Source organism: Schistocerca nitens, chromosome 4, assembly GCF_023898315.1.
Source record: "Schistocerca nitens isolate TAMUIC-IGC-003100 chromosome 4, iqSchNite1.1, whole genome shotgun sequence".
NCBI classification, from domain to species: domain Eukaryota; kingdom Metazoa; phylum Arthropoda; class Insecta; order Orthoptera; family Acrididae; genus Schistocerca; species Schistocerca nitens.
This window is the reverse complement of record NC_064617.1, coordinates 419,834,718-419,852,173: the sequence shown is the minus strand read 5'-3', so window position 1 is coordinate 419,852,173 and position 17,456 is coordinate 419,834,718. Positions and strand designations below refer to the sequence as shown.

The 17,456-nt window shown below is 38.9% G+C and overlaps 1 protein-coding gene across 1 annotated transcript in view; it reads left to right on the top strand.

The window, feature by feature from the left end:
- The window catches only part of LOC126253230 (D-glucuronyl C5-epimerase B), a 122,011-nt gene that overhangs the window by 54,780 nt on the left and 49,775 nt on the right, over window positions 1–17,456 (top strand). The window contains exon 7 of the mRNA XM_049954418.1: window positions 15,216–15,350. Coding sequence (XP_049810375.1) covers window positions 15,216–15,350 — 135 coding nt within the window. The remainder of the gene's footprint in view (window positions 1–15,215; window positions 15,351–17,456) is intronic.

Genomic DNA, 17,456 nt, shown 5'->3' with positions numbered 1-17,456 from the left:
AAATTGGTGTGCATGATACAACTGACAGTGACATTTATATTTTTTCTCGTCACAAATAATTCACTATTTTTTTCTGAATACTAGTGACGTCAGAGTGTGTGGTCAGACAGGAATCGAGTAGCACAGCTTAAATTATGCGAATGAAACCAGCAGCAATCATATTTACACTCTTGCTTGTCACAAGTATTTATCTGTGATCGAATCCTTAAGAATAGTAGACAGAGATGAAAGATCCCCGCCATAATATTTTTAGCCTATACTACCATATATGAAACATTTTGATTCATCAGATACATGTTACAAACTATGATGAACTTCAATAGTTGCACTCGCCACACACTTTCGAAGAGGCGTTTTTAAAATTTTGTTTTTAAGAACCAAATCATTGATCTATCATATAGGGAAGTAGGTTACTTCATCGTTTGGATCTCTGGGAGTAAGTTTGAACCACGATCTACACATCTCCTTATTCTTTGACACTCTTTTAAACAATTTTTTGGGTTCATGGAGGTATGTTCCGTCTATGTAACTAATTGAAGGCGGTTTGTTTATTGCCATACATGTTTTGCTTCTTTTATTTGTGAAGCACCTTCACAAATGAAAGAAGCGAAATGCTTATCACAGTAAAAAAACTCCCTTCAATTAGTTGCATAGATGTAACATACCTCCATGAATTTTGAAGCAACTAAGGAATTAAGGAAAACAGAAAAAATAATGAATTTTTCGAGTTTTTCTGTAGATATATTTGTACAATGTGATACTACACTCCATTCCTAACTCGTATTCTGAAACATAAAATCCAAAACAAGACATCAGTGTGAATGAGAATAAGAGGATGATTTGATAAGTTCTCAGAGTGGAATAGAAAAAAAGTACTTACATCTCTGAAATTTTTTTTATTTTTCAATGTAGTCATCTTGCAGATTAGCACACTTCGTCCACTGATGATCCAGTGCCTTGATCCCATCTTGAAAATGAGTTTCCTCCAGTCTTGCAAAATAGTTGTCAACTTTGGCAATCAGTTCTCTGTTTGAAGTGAATCTTCTTCTCCAAGAAAAATTTTCAGTTTTGGGAAGAGATGGAAGTCTGACGGAGCCATATCAGATGAACAGGTAGGGTGTGGCAACAATTCATATCTTACTTCGCGTAATTTTGTTACGGCAACGGCACGTTTGTGTGGGTGTGCACTGTCTTGATGGAAGATGACTTTCCTCCTTGCTAAACCTGGCGTTTTTTTGTGTATCTTTTGTTGCCATTTGTCCAGGAGGTTAGCATAGTATTCTCCAGTAATTGTTTGCCCAGTGGGGAGATAATCTGCCAACAGAATCACCTTCACATCCCCGAACACTGATGCCTCGACCTTTCCCGCCAAAGGAATTGTCTTTGCTTTCTTTGATGGAAGAGAATCAGCATGTTTCCACTGCTTTGACTGGTGTTTTGTCTCTGGGGTATAGTCGTGCACCCAAGTTTCATCTGTTGTCACAAACTGGCCCAAAAAATCTTGTTCATTTCAACTAAAACGGGCCACACTTTGTTCCTCTATGTCCATTCTCAAGCGTTTTTGATCCACCATTGAGAGTCGCGGCACCCACCTTGCAGATAATTTTATTCCGTTCTAATTCTTCAGTTAAAATGTGATATAGCCTTTCAGGTGAAATCTGGCATGCATGAGCAATTTCACGCACTTTCAATCAGTGATCCTCCATGACCATTTTGTGCACTTTTGCAATGATTTCTGGAGTAGTGGCACATCTTGGCCGACTGCTGCATGGCTCATCATCTAAGCTGTCCCGACCAAATTTAAGTTCATTTGTCCACTTGGTAACAATTGAATATGAAGGAGCAGAGTCTCCCAGTGTATTTTGGAAATGGGCATGAATGCCCTTTGCTTTCATTCCTTTCTTTATGAAGTACTTAACCACTGCTCAAATCTCTATTATTATTATTATTATTTTTCCCCTCCCCTTCCATCTTCGCAAATCATTACGCCGGAACAAGAACAGAGCCATGTCACCGTCACAGCTCTCTTCAAAGAGCACTAACATGACACATGTTTACAGGCACCAGTCCAATGAATATCACATGAACAACTCGTTGTGCTAGCGCTGACCTTGGACTTCGCCTAAGTACTGAAAGAACCACAAACACACTTACCAAGACATGGTATTAAGCTACCTGCCTGAGCAATTATGTGTGTTTAGGATTTAACAACAAATTAAGGAATTTTCTAGTGGCCAAATCCTTCTGCTCTGTTGAATGGTATCCATAGACTTAACTGAAAAACACGCTCTTACATTGATTTTCAAGGCTGTCTTTGCTGGCATTGTAGGGCAGATTCTTCTGTCCCTTCCATAACCATTTATGACTCTGATAGGACTGTGATTTTTATCTGCATGTGCCAATATCAAAAGAAAAATTCAATCACAGAAACTTTATAATTAGGAGACAGAATTACCTTCAAGAGTGGAATCCTGCAATCTGCACATATGTTAAATTTGCTGTATGCCTCTGCCTGGTATTTTATGTTTGGTCTTGTTCTTTTTGTGGCTACTTTGACAATGACAACTACATTTCTTGCTATTCCATTTTCCCCTCGAGCTATTGTGCAGGCTCAGCTGTAACGCCATATGCCATGAGATAACAAGTAAATGTTCCCATAATGGGTTTTTCAAAACTTCTCAATACTTTACCCTAATGTACCTTATAGTATGTGTCTAGTCTATAGTTGATGTCCGCAACTGTCACACTGCCTGATGACTCCAATATCCACTTCATAAAAAATGCCTTAATTTTAGCTATATTAGTGGAAGGAAAGGAAAAAAAAACATCATAAAGCACACTGAACTGAGATATCCCTCAACTTGTTAATTTATGTTTGCCATTTTTGTTTTTGGCGATAATTGTAGATGATAGCCATACTTCTGGCATTTCACACACATCAGTATTGTCTAAAAGAAGATTATAGATTTCTGTCTACATATTTTGTTATCTTGCATTAAATATCCATACCCTTATTCTGTCTTCTCATGATATTTTTCTGTTTTTACCTTTCTAATTGTTCTCTTTGCATTCTCCCCAAAGACTTCAATTTGATGCAAGTAATTTCCAAGCTCCAGATATGAGTAATTTCTCATACCATCCTCTCACTACACCATCTTATCTCCATAATGCCAATTCTGCAATTTCATTTTTTGCATTGAGTGCCCAGGCAAATCTCAGTTGATATAAACTTCTTATGTTCTAATTCTTAAACCAGTTTGTTTTGCAATTTTTTTCATTTGGCTACAAGTCCTTTGAAAGAGTTGATTGTGGGCTTTTTGGCAATAAATCTCCCTTGCTCTTTGCTAGAGAAGCTGTCTTTGCTGTGCCTTTACAGAGGCTTTGTATTGAAAGGGACACTTAGTCTGTTTCCTCCATCAGAGGCTGCTTGGCTGTGATAACTCTTCTGATAACCATATTACCATTGATGTAACCTTAGACTTCACTGAAACATACAAACTTTTCCACCTGTCACTGAAGATGCCTTTGGTAAGACAATATAACTGAGACAAATCTCTTGCATTACCAGCCTGAAATTTTTTTCTCTTATCTTATAAATTTATATCGGCTCACTAGCTATTAACTTTGACTCTGCTTGTTTTAGTATATGTGCCAGAACAGAGCATACCAATTTCAACCTGACTTTCAGTTGTTAACCCTTTGAAGGCTAAGTTTTTATACACTTGCTTGCTTCTCTGGACTGAGTTATTTTGGGAAGTTGAATTACATAGCATTTCGAAATAGATAAGTTATTGACTTGCTTTTTCCTCATCAACTCATTTTATTGTATTTAATTACACGATAAGTGTTATATGGAAGTATAAAATTTATTCAGATTTTTTTTCAGGGTGTGGTACACTTTAAAACATAGAATTACACATAAAGGGATATTGCTTTCTACACACTTAAACCTAGTGTCCTGTCTTCTCTTGTCTCTTTGTGTCATATGACTGCATACATGGCATAATCTTTGGGTCCAAGATCCTTGTGCTGCAATCTGTGGTACTGGGGAAGTAAAGTGCCTCTGTGTGAGACATTGTAAGGTCTCATACAATTTTGGTTTTCCTCCCTTGGCAGACTTCCTGGGAATGCTGTATTTTCCAAGCAACTATCCCATGAGATCCTAGAGGCTGAGATTTTTTGAGTTTTCATTTTATAAAGAATATGGACATTTAGTCCAGACAAGACCAGGAGGTGAAAGAAAAATGTGTTGTACCATTTATTGACTTTGCATATGTTCAATAGAACTGATGTCACCTGTCAGTTTTATGTATTGCCCCCATCTTTTGGCTACATTATACAACAATACTGTGTCTCTTGATTTTCTAGCATGTTTCTCTGTTGTTCGTTTCTGTTTCAACAATTTTGTGTGTGTGTGTGTGTGTGTGTGTGTGTGTGTGTGTGTGTGTGTGTGTGTGTCTCCGTCCTTTGTTGAGATAAGATTTCAACAGTGCAAGAAACACAAAGGCCACAAGTGTCTTCAATTTCTGTTCCTCTTTCTGTGTACACTGTAATATCTAAAATAAATGTAGTTTCAACTTTGCACAATATAAACAGTTTTATCCCAAACCTGTGCCTTTTGTTTGGTATATACTATTTAAAAACATGGCTACCTTTCCACAGCATCAAAGACTCGTCAATGCATAAATCTCTGAATGCATTTAATATTGACTTCAATTTTGCTGTCAAAAAATTCACAGTATGCTGTAATTTATAAAGCCTATTCGCTCTCTGTGTCTCCCAAAATGCATGCATTACTAAAATATACAATTCAAAGAACTGTCAGAAATCTGTGATTAGGCATTACTTTTGAAAAGAAAGGTGTTTCCGTCAGTGGGTCAGTAGAACAACAGTCTTTAATTCTGTTCTCTTGTATGTGTGCCATCAGCACGCAGACTGCAAAAAATACTTTGTAGAAGCTGTTAGTTTCATTGGCAGTATATCCTATCAATTGCCTGTCAAATGTAAGCTAAAAACATTCACTTTCACTAGGATCATCACTTAGTCCACAATGAGGATTCACATCAGAATTATCATTAGAAAAAGCATAATTCTGAGACATAAACATGCCGTCTGTCAGCCATCGGTACTCCCTCTTTCCAACCTTTTGCATCTTTCTCACTTGTGAAGGGCCCAGTTGGTGAATAATTTCAATCTTACTCAATGAATCTTCACTTTCTGTTAGTAGTACCTTGCAGTCTTCATGGTCTTTGAAATCACTACCAGATTCCACAGCTGAGCCTTCATTTAGCAGTATTTTTCTAATTTCATCGCCAATCAAACCTTTAGAGTGCATCATTCTCACCAAATAAGAAATTACAAATGCAAGTACTAGATTTAGTTCCCATAGATCAAATGTATGCAAGACTTCCTAAAAATGCAAGTGGTTGCAGATGTTTGCAACAGATGGCAGTCCATTCCATCACAGATGGAAGCAATCGTACTGATATAGTAGTACATAACATGACAGAAAAGAGAAAATGTACCCGTACAGTCCTAAGCTGGTGTGACAATAAGACTACTACTGTATCTCTACATTTGCCGTCCACAGAGGGTTTAGGTGGTGGTGGTGGTGGTGGTGGTGGTGGTGGTGGGGAGGGGGGGGGGAGGGGGAGGAGAGGAGATTCAAAATCTCAAATTTTTAATTGCTTATTTAAAGTGATCAGTTTAGATGAAGATCTTGGTGTACACTGGACTCAGAATTGGCATGGAAAGAATACCTTCAAATTTTTATGGATGATTGCTAATGTAATGAAAAATATAAACAAAATGACTGATAGACAAGAGAGATATGTTAAGTAGAAGGTACAAATTGTTTCTTATTGATAGCTCTTTCTATACCATGAATACTGTTTTGAATGTATTAAATAGCTAGTTATGTGACTTCACATCCCTACTGTACACCAATACGCACCCTGGCTTCTAGGACCGTGAGTTTCGTCATTCAATAAAATTGTGCACTGAGCCAGAACTCATAACTGAACCATAGCCTTTTGTAGGCAAATGTTTATGAATGGAACGTACCTGATAACTGCCACATACAACTGTGCCCAAAACATCGATTCATCATTTTACAATTTGACAAAGACCACAGCTCGAAAGAATTTCATGGAATAGGAACATTCTGAGTATATAACACAGCCCTATTTGGAACATCAAGCCAGTAGAGTAGTGTTTTTTTTTCCCTCCAGAAGTCTTTGACTTGAAAACTACTTTGAGATTTGTGCAGAGTTATGTACGTATTTGAGAATGTGCTAGCTATTTACTTATACACTCACAAAACTCATTTTGTGATTCAGGCTTTAAATGTGATTATATTATGAATTACCGACATCATAATTTGTTCTTGTGTACAAATTGTTTCCGGTGGTGCTTTTCTTCTAAGTGTCAGCTAATTTTGACAGTTCGAATTGTGTCGTTAAATACTTTTACTACAGAGCTCTGGCACCTTTGGCAGCTCACATGCCCATTCATTATTACACAATTCTTTGTTCATCCATGCATGGGAAAAAAAAACTTTCATGGATGTCGAATGAATTAATGAAGAAATACGTCAGACAAGAATAATGGAGACAAATAATAATGTTTATAGTTGACTTGCCCATGTTAGTAACAAAAGAACTAGTTAATGCCTGAAACAGCCATCCAAGTCCTTACAAGGGAACCTCCCCATCGCACCCCCCTCAGATTTAGTTATAAGTGGGCACAGTAAATAGGCCTTGAAAAACTGAACACAGATCAATCATGAAAACAGGAAGAAGTTGTGCGGAACTATGAAAAAAATAAGCAAAATATACAAACTGAGTAGTCCATGTGCAAGATAGGCAACATCAAGGATAATGTAAGCACAGGAGTGCTGTGGTCCCGTGGTTAGCATGAGCAGCTGCAGAACAAGAGGTCCTCGGTTCAAGTCTTCCCACGAATGAAAAGTTTAATTTTTTATTTTCAGACAATTATTATCTGTCCATCATCACTTTTTTGGGAGTGATTATCATATCCACAAGAAAACCTAAATCGGGCAAGGTAGAAGAATCTTTTTACCCATTCGCCAAGTGTACAAGTTAGGTGGGTCTACAACATATCCCTGTCATGTGACGCACATGCCGTCACCACTGTCGTATAGAATATATCAGACATGTTTTCCTGTGGAGGAATCTGTTGATCTATGACCTTGCGATCAAATGTTTTCGGTTCCCACTGCAGAGGCACGTCCTTTCGTCTACTAATCTCACGGTTTTTGCGGTGCGGTCGCAAAACACAGACACTAAACTTACTACAGTGAAAAGAGACGTCAATGAACGAATGGACGGATCATAACTTTGCGAAAATAAAGAAAGTAAACTTTCCACTCGAGGGAGACTTGAACCAAGGACCTCTCGTTCCGCAGCTGCTCACGCTAACCACGGGACCGCGGCGCTCCTGCGCTTACACTATCCTTGATGTTGCCTATCTTGCACATGGACTACTCAGTTTGTATATTTTGCTTATTTTTTTCATAATTCCACAAAACTTCTTCCTGTTTTCTCGATTGATCTGTGTTCAGTTTTTCAAGGCCTATCCACTGTACCAACTTGTAACTAAATGTGAGGGGGGTGCGATGGGGAGGTTCCCTTGTTAGAACAGGCTCAAATTGACCATCATCACTAAAGATGAAGGCTACATCCCTGTTGAGATGACCTACTGTGGTTATTTGGTAGAAAGTCTCCACCAACAGTGTGCCATGTCCACTCTTCAGGGATTGCATCTCAGAACCTTTGATCAGAATCAACCTTACTTCTCACTCTCTCCCCTCCCACCCCTTAGATGTAAAGTTCCACATATTTTCTGAAATTTGTAAATCGAGCTGCTCTAAATTCCCTCTTGTAAACATTATCTATTTCATTGATTTTGTCATATGATGAAAATTGCTGTATCACACTTCACCAGGATTTTGAAGTATCTACTTTAATTTTGTATATGAATATCATATGTTGGTTGCAAAGAGGTTGATCTAGATGTAAATATTTATTAGAAAGTGAGCTGCTTTTTTTAAACATCTGTCAACCTTATAGAGCTACAGAAAACATACACTGTTGACCTTATATGTGATGAGGAAAACCACTATATAAGCTGATATTTAGTTGGTGCATCACATACAAATATCTATACGAGTTTTTAGTCAGTTGTAGTATTCAAACCAGCGTGCTGCTGCTGTAGTTATGTATAGTAAGTGTTTATTCTTGAGTGATGTGTGGTACTATGTCCTTCAGCTTCACTGGAGGATTCATTGTTCGTCATTGAAGCCAGTGAGAAATCTACTTTTCAAGCAGTAGTAAAATGTGAAACATCATTTTGACTCTTGTACATGCAAACAGTTGTTAGAAAATCAAGTGTGAAATGCATAGTGCATTTGCAGCAAAAAATGCAGTAATTGTCTGGAATATTTTTATTTTATTTTATTTTATTTTTATTTTTTGTGCTGAATGATGAATCAAGAAATAAAAACCTTACTTGTTTTCACATGTACCTGGCATCCCACTACTCTTGCAGTCAGCTGTTTTCATTGACAGTGATCGCTGTTGTGATTTGAATAGGGTTGAATTGGCTGTATTCCATGGGCAAATGCAGAATTATGATTTATTTGCCCATTTAGAGCAATAAACTCTCTAAAAGGAAGTCTTGTGCTGTAAAGTGCTGTTGCATGTTTCCAACGGACTTTTCTTTATAAATTACCGTAAGGCTTAGAGTTACATGGAAGTACTAAATTTTATTTTCAAAGCCACTCATTGGAGCTCTTCTACCATTCCATAGTTCGAATTTGTGATGGTGGATTTATCATGGGGTGAATTTGATCTGATTTGCAGATGTGCTGGTAAACTGGAATTACCTTTTTGCCTTAAGGAAAAAAGGCCAGCAGTTTACATGAACTGATCTTTCTTACAGTTTGGCACGTTACAACTATCTTTGCACAACCTGGTGCTGTTTTAATTCACTTCTACAACCCATTCCACTCTAGCATATTGCCTCTGTGACAATCATATCCATTTCATTATGGCTCAAATATTTTTCGTTCTGCCATTCAAACTGAGTGAAATAATTTTAATCACACCACATCTCAACAGTGTAGTAAATTGTTCAATCAAAATACCTTTCTTCCCTCGATAACTATTATTACATCGTTTTCCATATGTACAGGTTCTCTGAATATTTTGTATCTGAACTCAGTTTTTGCATAACACACCAAAAGGGTCACTCTTCTCACATTACGAAGGTATTCAACTTTAGTGTTCAACATGTGCAACTCACAATTGGTAATTTGCTGCCAGTAAAAGGCAGTGACCTTCTAAGTCTCCAGCCTGCCATATGATTAATTCATCACGAAGTTTCAGCACTATAAGTCATCTTCAGTTTCCCTGTAACAAATATGCTAGAACTCACTGGTGGGTGTCCATGAGAGAGATTCATTGTGATATAGTTTATCAGTTTTTATGAGACAATGCATCATTTACAAAGTTGTGGAAAGTCCATGTTGTTCAGTACTTATTTAGATTTTTTTACTTTTTTGCGAAAAAAAAAATCATGGTGTGAGCAGCAAAGAGGATTACTGAATGAGTACAGTAGTGAGAGCAGGGTTAAGAGAAATTCAAAATACACAGAAGTGTGTATTTAAGGTAGTATTTTTGTTATGCAGTACTCTCTTGAATTTCTCTTAACCCTGCTCTCACTACTGTACTCATTCAGTAATCCTCTTTGCTGCTCACACCATGATTATTTTTTTTTCGCAAAAAAGTAAAAAAATCTAAATAAGTACTGAACAACATGGACTTTCCACAACTTTGTAAATGATGCATTGTCTCATAAAAACTGATAAACTATATCACAATGAATCTCTCTCATGGACACCCACCAGTGAGTTCTAGCATATTTGTTACAGGGAAACTGAAGATGACTTATAGTGCTGAAACTTCGTGATGAATTAATCATATGGCAGGCTGGAGACTTGGAAGGTCACTGCCTTTTACTGGCAGCAAATTACCAATTGTACTATCCTTGCATGTCTCATGGACTAACCCACAGCTCGAAAATGTATTGAGGAATGAGAAAAAAGTCAGTTTTGTACCAATCCATAAGGATGAACTCACAGTGCAATTTGTAGCACGTTGCTCGTGGAACGTAGTAATCTGGATCTGACCCTCCACACTTAAAATCACGGATTTTGATGCGCTTCAAATATATTGTAGAGGTATTTGCCATGAGTACCAGGCGATCTGGTTTTTTAGCGCTGGGCCTTGGGTTTTGAGATAAAGGATTTTGAAGTTCTTTGCGTGCTTTGTATGCCTGTAACATTACATGTAACCCGAGCAAGTCAGTGCAGCGCAGTGGTTAAGGTGCACGACTACCGCGCAGGAGGTACCGCGTTCGAATCCTGCTCCCATGTGTTTTTTTATGTTTGCAAGACGAGTTTCATCCTAACATTCAAAAACGAGTAGACAAATTAACTGGGAAATACAGAAATGTAGTCTTGTCCTGCGCGAAATGCGGGAAGTTCACGAAACTTATATATGAAGAATTTTTGCGTTCTGTAATTCTTCCGTACGTGGGACAGAAAATTTTTTTGTTCATTATCGATTTGTGGGAAGGGCAAACTGATTCAACTTTATACGATATTCACTGATGAAAGGAAGGCGAGTACCTGCACCCTAAAAGTGGTCCCACCAAAGTGCACTCCTTATTGGCAGCCCTGCGATATTTATTTTTACCAACAGGTGAAAATTTTCGCGAAAATTGTTCAGAATGGTCCCGACTTGATGGAAGACAATAGGGAGATCGCTTCTAGGGAAGATGCGATAAAATTACATTCACTAATCCTACATCAACTCAGGGCACCTAATTTTGAAAGCATGATTAGGTACGCATGGTTCATATCAAAATTAGCAGTTGAAAGAGAAATCTTGAATGCAAAAGAATTGTTTCCCAGTATCGCTCATGATGAAACCATATGCCTGAAAGACGGTTGCTTTCGTAAAATGCGCGTCGTGCTGCGAAAATTTGTGCTTCGGTTGTTTCTATGGTAAGTATCACCCACAATATTGATCTGGCACATCAAGCAATGTGGATGATGAAAAATAAGATTTTATAATATTGTATGACAGAAAACCTCCCCCCATGAACCATGGACCTTGCCGTTGGTGGGGAGGCTTGCGTGCCTCAACGATACAGATAGCCGTACCGTAGGTGCAACCACAACGGAGGGGTATCTGTTGAGAGGCCAGACAAACGTGTGGTTCCTGAAGAGGGGCAGCAGCCTTTTCAGTAGTTGCAGGAGCAACAGTCTGGATGATTGACTGATCTGGCCTTGTAACACTAACCAAAACGGCCTTGCTGTTGTGGTACTGCGAATGGCTGAAAGCAAGGGGAAACTACAGCCGTAATTTTTCCCGAGGGCATGCAGCTTTACTGTATGGTTAAATGATAATGGTGTCCTCTTGGGTAAAATATTCCGGAGGTAAAATAGTCCTCCATTCGGATCTCCGGGCGGGGACTACTCAAGAGGACGTCGTTCAGGAGAAAGAAAACTGCCATTCTACGGATCGGAGCGTGGAATGTCAGATCCCTTAATCAGGCAGGTAGGTTAGAAAATTTGAAAAGGGAAATGGATAGGTTAAAGTTAGATATAGTGGGAATTAGTGAAGTTCGGTGACAGGAGGAACAAGACTTCTGGTCAGGTGAATACAGGGTTATAAATACAAAATCAAATAGGGGTAATGCAGGAGTAGGTGTAATAATGAATAAAAAAATAGAAGTGCAGGTAAGCTACTACAAAAAGCATAGTGAACGCATTATTGTGGCCAAGATAGACACGAAGCCCATGCCTACTACAGTAGTACAAGTTTATATGCCAACTAGCTCTGCAGATGACGAAGAAATTGAAGAAATGAATGATGAGATAAAAGAAATTATTCTGGTGGTGAAGGGATAAGAAGGTAGTATACATGGAAGAATCCTGGAGATACTAAAAGGTATCAGATAGATTATAAAATGATAAGACAGAGATTTAGGAACCAGGTTTTAAATTGTAGGACATTTCCAGGGGCAGATGTGGACTCTGACCTTAATCTATTGGTTATGAACTGTAGATTAAAACTGAAGAAATTGCAAAAAGGTGGGAATTTAAGGAGATGGGACCTGGATAAATTGACTAAACCAGAGGTTGTACAGAGTTTCAGGGAGAGCATAAGGGAACAATTGACAGGAATGAGGGAAAGAAATACAGTAGAAGACGAATGGGTAGCTCTGAGGGATGAAGTAGTGAAGGCAGCAGAGGATCAAGTAGGTAAAAAGACGAGGGCTAGTAGAAATCCTTGGGTAACAGATGAAATATTGAATTTAATTGATGAAAGGAGAAAATATAAAAATGCAGTAAATGAAGCAGGCCAAAAGGAATACAAACGTCTCAAAAATGAGATCGACAGGAAGTGCAAAATGGCTAAGCAGGGGATGGGTAGAGGACAAATGTAAGGATGTAGAGGCTTATCTCAATAGGGGTAAGATAGATACAGCCTACAGGAAAATTAAAGAGACCTTTGGAGAAAAGAGAGCCACTTGTATGAATATCAAGAGCTCAGATGGAAACCCAGTTCTAAGCAAAGAGGAGAAAGCAGAAAGGTGGAAGGAGTATATAGAGGGTCTATACAAGGGCGATGTACTTGAGGACAGTATTATGGAAATGGAAGAGGATGTAGATGAAGATGAAATGGGAGATACGATACTGCGTGAAGAGTTTGACAGAGCACTGAAAGACCTGAGTCGAAACAAGGCCCCGGGAGTAGACAACATTCCATTGGAACTACTGACGGCCGTGGGAAAGCCAGTCCTGACAAAACTCTACCATCTGGTGAGCAAGATGTACGAGACAGGCGAATACCCTCAGACTTCAAGAAGAATATAATAATCCCAAAGAAAGCAGGTGTTGACAGATTTGAAAATTACCGAACTATCAGTTTAATAAGTCACAGCTGCAAAATACTAACGCGAATTATTTACAGACGAATGGAAAAACTGGTAGAAGCGGACCTCGGGGAAGATCAGTTTGGATTCCGTAGAAATATTGGAACACGTGAGGCAATATTGATCTTACGACTTATCTTAGAAGAAAGATTAAGGAAAGGCAAACCTACGTTTCTAGCATTTGTAGACTTAGAGAAAGCTTTTGACAATGTTGACTGGAATACTCTCTTTCAAATTCTAAAGGTGGCAGGGGTAAAATACAGGGAGCGAAAGTCTATTTACAATTTGTACAGAAACCAGATGGCAGTTATAAGAGTCGAGGGGCATGAAAGGGAAGCAGTGGTTGGGAAGGGAGTGAGACAGGGTTGTAGCCTCTCCCCAATGTTATTCAATCTGCATATTGAGCAATCAGTGAAGGAAACAAAAGAAAATTTTGGAGTAGGAATTAAAATCCATGGAGAAGAAATAAAAACTTTGAGGTTCGCCGATGACATTGTAATTCTGTCAGAGACAGCAAAGGACTTGGAAGAGCAGTTGAACGGAGTGGATAGTGTCTTGAAGGGAGGATATAAGATGAACATCAACAAAAGCAAAACGAGGATAATGGAATGTAGTCAAATTAAATCGGGTGATGCTGAGGGAAGTAGATTAGGAAATGAGACACTTAAAGTAGTAAAGGAGTTTTGCTATTTGGGGAGCAAAATAAGTGATGATGGTCGAAGTAGAGAGGATATAAAATGTAGACTGGCAATGGCAAGGAAAGCGTTTCTGAAGAAGAGGAATTTGTTAACATCGAGCATAGATTTAAGTGTCAGGAAGTGGTTTCTGAAAGTATTTGTATGGAGTGTAGCCATTTATGGAAGTGAAACGTGGACACTAAATAGTTTGGACAAGAAGAGAATAGAAGCTTTCGAAATGTGTTGCTACAGAAGAATGTTGAAGATTAGGTGGGTAGATCACATAACTAATGAGGTGGTATTGAATAGGATTGGGGAGAGGAGAAGTATGTGGCACAACTTGACTAGAAGAAGGGATCGGTTGGTAGGACATGTTCTGAGACATCGAGGGATCACCAATTAGTATTGGAGGGCAGCGTGAAGGGTAAAAATCGTAGAGGGAGACCAAGAGATGAATACACTAAGCAGATTCAGAAGGATGTAGGTTGCAGTAGGTACTGGGAGATGAAGCAGCTTGCACAGGATAGATTAGCATGGAGAGCTGCATCAAACCAGTCTCAGGACTGAATACCACAACAACAACATGACAGAAAAAATTAACAACTGAATATATCTTTATAATCTTATAATTTCGCACACCTTACACTGTTTGCTGATATTCTTGGAAATAAAATTGAAAACTACGTCGATTTTGGGGGAAAAAAAATTGCACAAGCAGGATTTGAACACGATACCTCCAGAGCGGTAGCCGTTAACCTTTCCCACTGCGCTACGCTGACTTCCTCAGAATACATCTTATGTTATAGGTATGCAAATCACACAATGAAATTCAAAATCGCTTTTCTTAAAAACCAAGACCCTTTGCTAAAAAACCAGATAGTCAGATACTCAGGGTAAGTGCCTCTACAAAATATGTGAAGCACATCAAAATCCATGATTTACAATATGGAGGGTCCCCCTGTGAGCCTTACTTATGTAAAGCAGTAATCTGAGTGCAAAAACTCAGTCTATATACTTTTTATTTTATCATAAGTGTTTACAGTTATTTTAGTTTCGTGCCTCAGGTAAACGAACACTGTGAATTGGAAGCTGTAGCTGTCACAATAAAAATAGAAGTAGTATCAACTGATACCCAAAACAGATTATATTGTTAGTATTTATTTAACACATTGCAGTACTGACACAGAGGGACTAAACACAACACTGAGCAAATGTAACATTCTACTTCTCTGTATTGTTGATACCATGGTAGCCCATTCTTCTAGCTCAAGAGTTCAACACAACAACTTTTGCTGCGCTATCCTCCAGTAAGAAAAATAATAACGTGTAATGTGGAATGGAAGGATTCCAAATAACTGCTGTTGCACTTTGAATTTTTGCATCCCTTTTAATCTGTCAGAATAGTAAATATCATTTAGAATAATTGATCTCTGCATTTAACCATAATTGAAATCAAAGACACAGACCTTTCTTTCAGGTCTTCCATATTAAAAAACTGTGTGTGTTTTCTAGGATCAGCACACCTACCATGGTATTGGTCATCAATCTGAATGGCGCCTTCTGACACGTGATCTCATCATTGACCTACAGAAAGGTCTGGCATATCAGAAGAAGCCCAAAAGAAAGCTGTTCAGATCCAAAATAAAGGTAACCCAAGCATCTTTTTTGTTTGTGTAGAACTGCTACAACTTGACTGTCTGTACCTGTTTTTTACGTAATACTTTGAATAGCTTTTTTAGGTACAGTATACACTGTACAGCCAAGACATTACGACCACTGCCCTTAGCGAGATCTAATGCCACCTGGTGGCATTGTGGCCACATGAATCGATAAGAAAAGTGAAGCAGAGATCCATACTAGTGACGATATGGCCTGCAAATGGGGGAACTGCAGTGGCGTAAGTCACATTGATAAAGGGCTTAATGTTATGCCTGGTACTTGGGAACAAGTATTATGGAAACTCCAGACCTGGTCAGCAGTTGTTCTGCTGTGAGGAGCGTCCATGGAAAGGTTGAAGGACAGTGAAACCAAAAGTAGGTGGCAGGGTATTGGATGATCCCACTCATCACAGAACATGGAAGTCAGACACTTACCTACTGTGTAAAACAGGATAGGTGGCAATCTGTAACAGATCTGGGATTCAAATGATCCATTATTAATGCAGGCACATATGTTTTGGAACATACCATTCAGCACACATGATTGAATAGTTGCCTCTGCTGCAGATGACCAGTATGTGCTCCCATGTTGACCCAATGATGTCATCAACATAATGGGTATGGGGCCATAGAGACTGGACCATGGATCAGTGGAAATGTGTCACCTGGGCAGAGGAATCACACTTCGGCTTATTGAGATAATTCTAGAAATATTTGGTTCATCTGTAAAGGAGACCGCAAATAGGGTGCTAGTGTAACCTATTCTTGAGTACTGCTCTAATGTTTGGGATTCGTACAAGGTTGGATTAAAGGAAGACATTGAAACAATAGAGGCAGGCTATTGGATTTGTTACTGGCAGGTTCAAACAACATACAGCTGTTACGGACAGGCTTCAGGAACTCAAATCAGAAGCCCTGGAGGGAAGGCAACATTCTTTTCGAGGCACATTATTAAGAAACAGAAAAGGCTGACTGCAGAACCACGCTACTGCCGCTGACATAAATTGCAAGTGAGGACCATGAAGATAAGAGAAATTAGGGGTCATATGGAGACATATAGATAGTAGTTTTTTCCTTGCTCTATTTACGAGTGGAACAGGAAAGGAAATGACTAGTAGTGGTACAGGGTACCCTCGGCAGCACGCCATACGGTTGATTCCAGAGTGTCGATATAGGTGTAGATTTCTTACACGACCTTGATGGTTGTGTCCAGATATACCATCATCCAGATGAACTGCTACTTGAAAACTGCACTGAGTCACAGGTGCCAACCAGAGGTGGTGGAGGTATTATGCTATGGGGGAGATTCACCAGGGCTCCCAGGGAACCTGTGATAATAATGAAAGATACCATGAGAGCTGTGGACTTCACAAACATTATTGTGGACCACCTGTATCACTTAATGCTCAAGGTCTTCCCCAGTGGCTATGGCATCTCCCAACAATACAACTGTTCTGGTCACAAGGGCAAAATCAGGCTACAGTGGTCTGAAGAGCATGAAGTGAATTCATGTTGATGTCTTAGCTGCCAGATTTGCATATGAATCCAGGGGAATTCGTCTGGGAGACTGTTGGGCACCAGCTCCATGACCAGAAATCACCGGTCCATAATTTATGGGAGTTGGGTGACCTGTGCATAGACATCTAGTGGCACATACCTGTGGGGGAAACTTGTCAAAGACTTGTCAGATTTTTGTACCGCTGAATCACTGGTGTATTGCATTCCAAGGGTGAACCAACACCCTATTAAGCAGCTGGTCAGAACCTTTTGGTTCATTATTGTATGTACTCTTGGTGTGTCATTGTCTTCTTTATGGTATTTACCGGATGTACTTGCACACAATTCTTCAGTTTAAACTTGGAACTAAGATCATTAGGGCAGCTATGAAGTCATGAAGAAATCATTTGTATCTGAAGACTTGTGATGAGCATCAGGGCTACAAAATTTTCAGTCACAGGTGTAGATTCAGTTAAACTGAAGAGGTTATTCGAGTTGAATATTTTATTTTTAATAGGAAAAAATGAACGAAAATTTAAGTTTCTGAACTACACATTTAGTGTAGTGTGATCATAAAAAATGTTTAAGACAATATTAC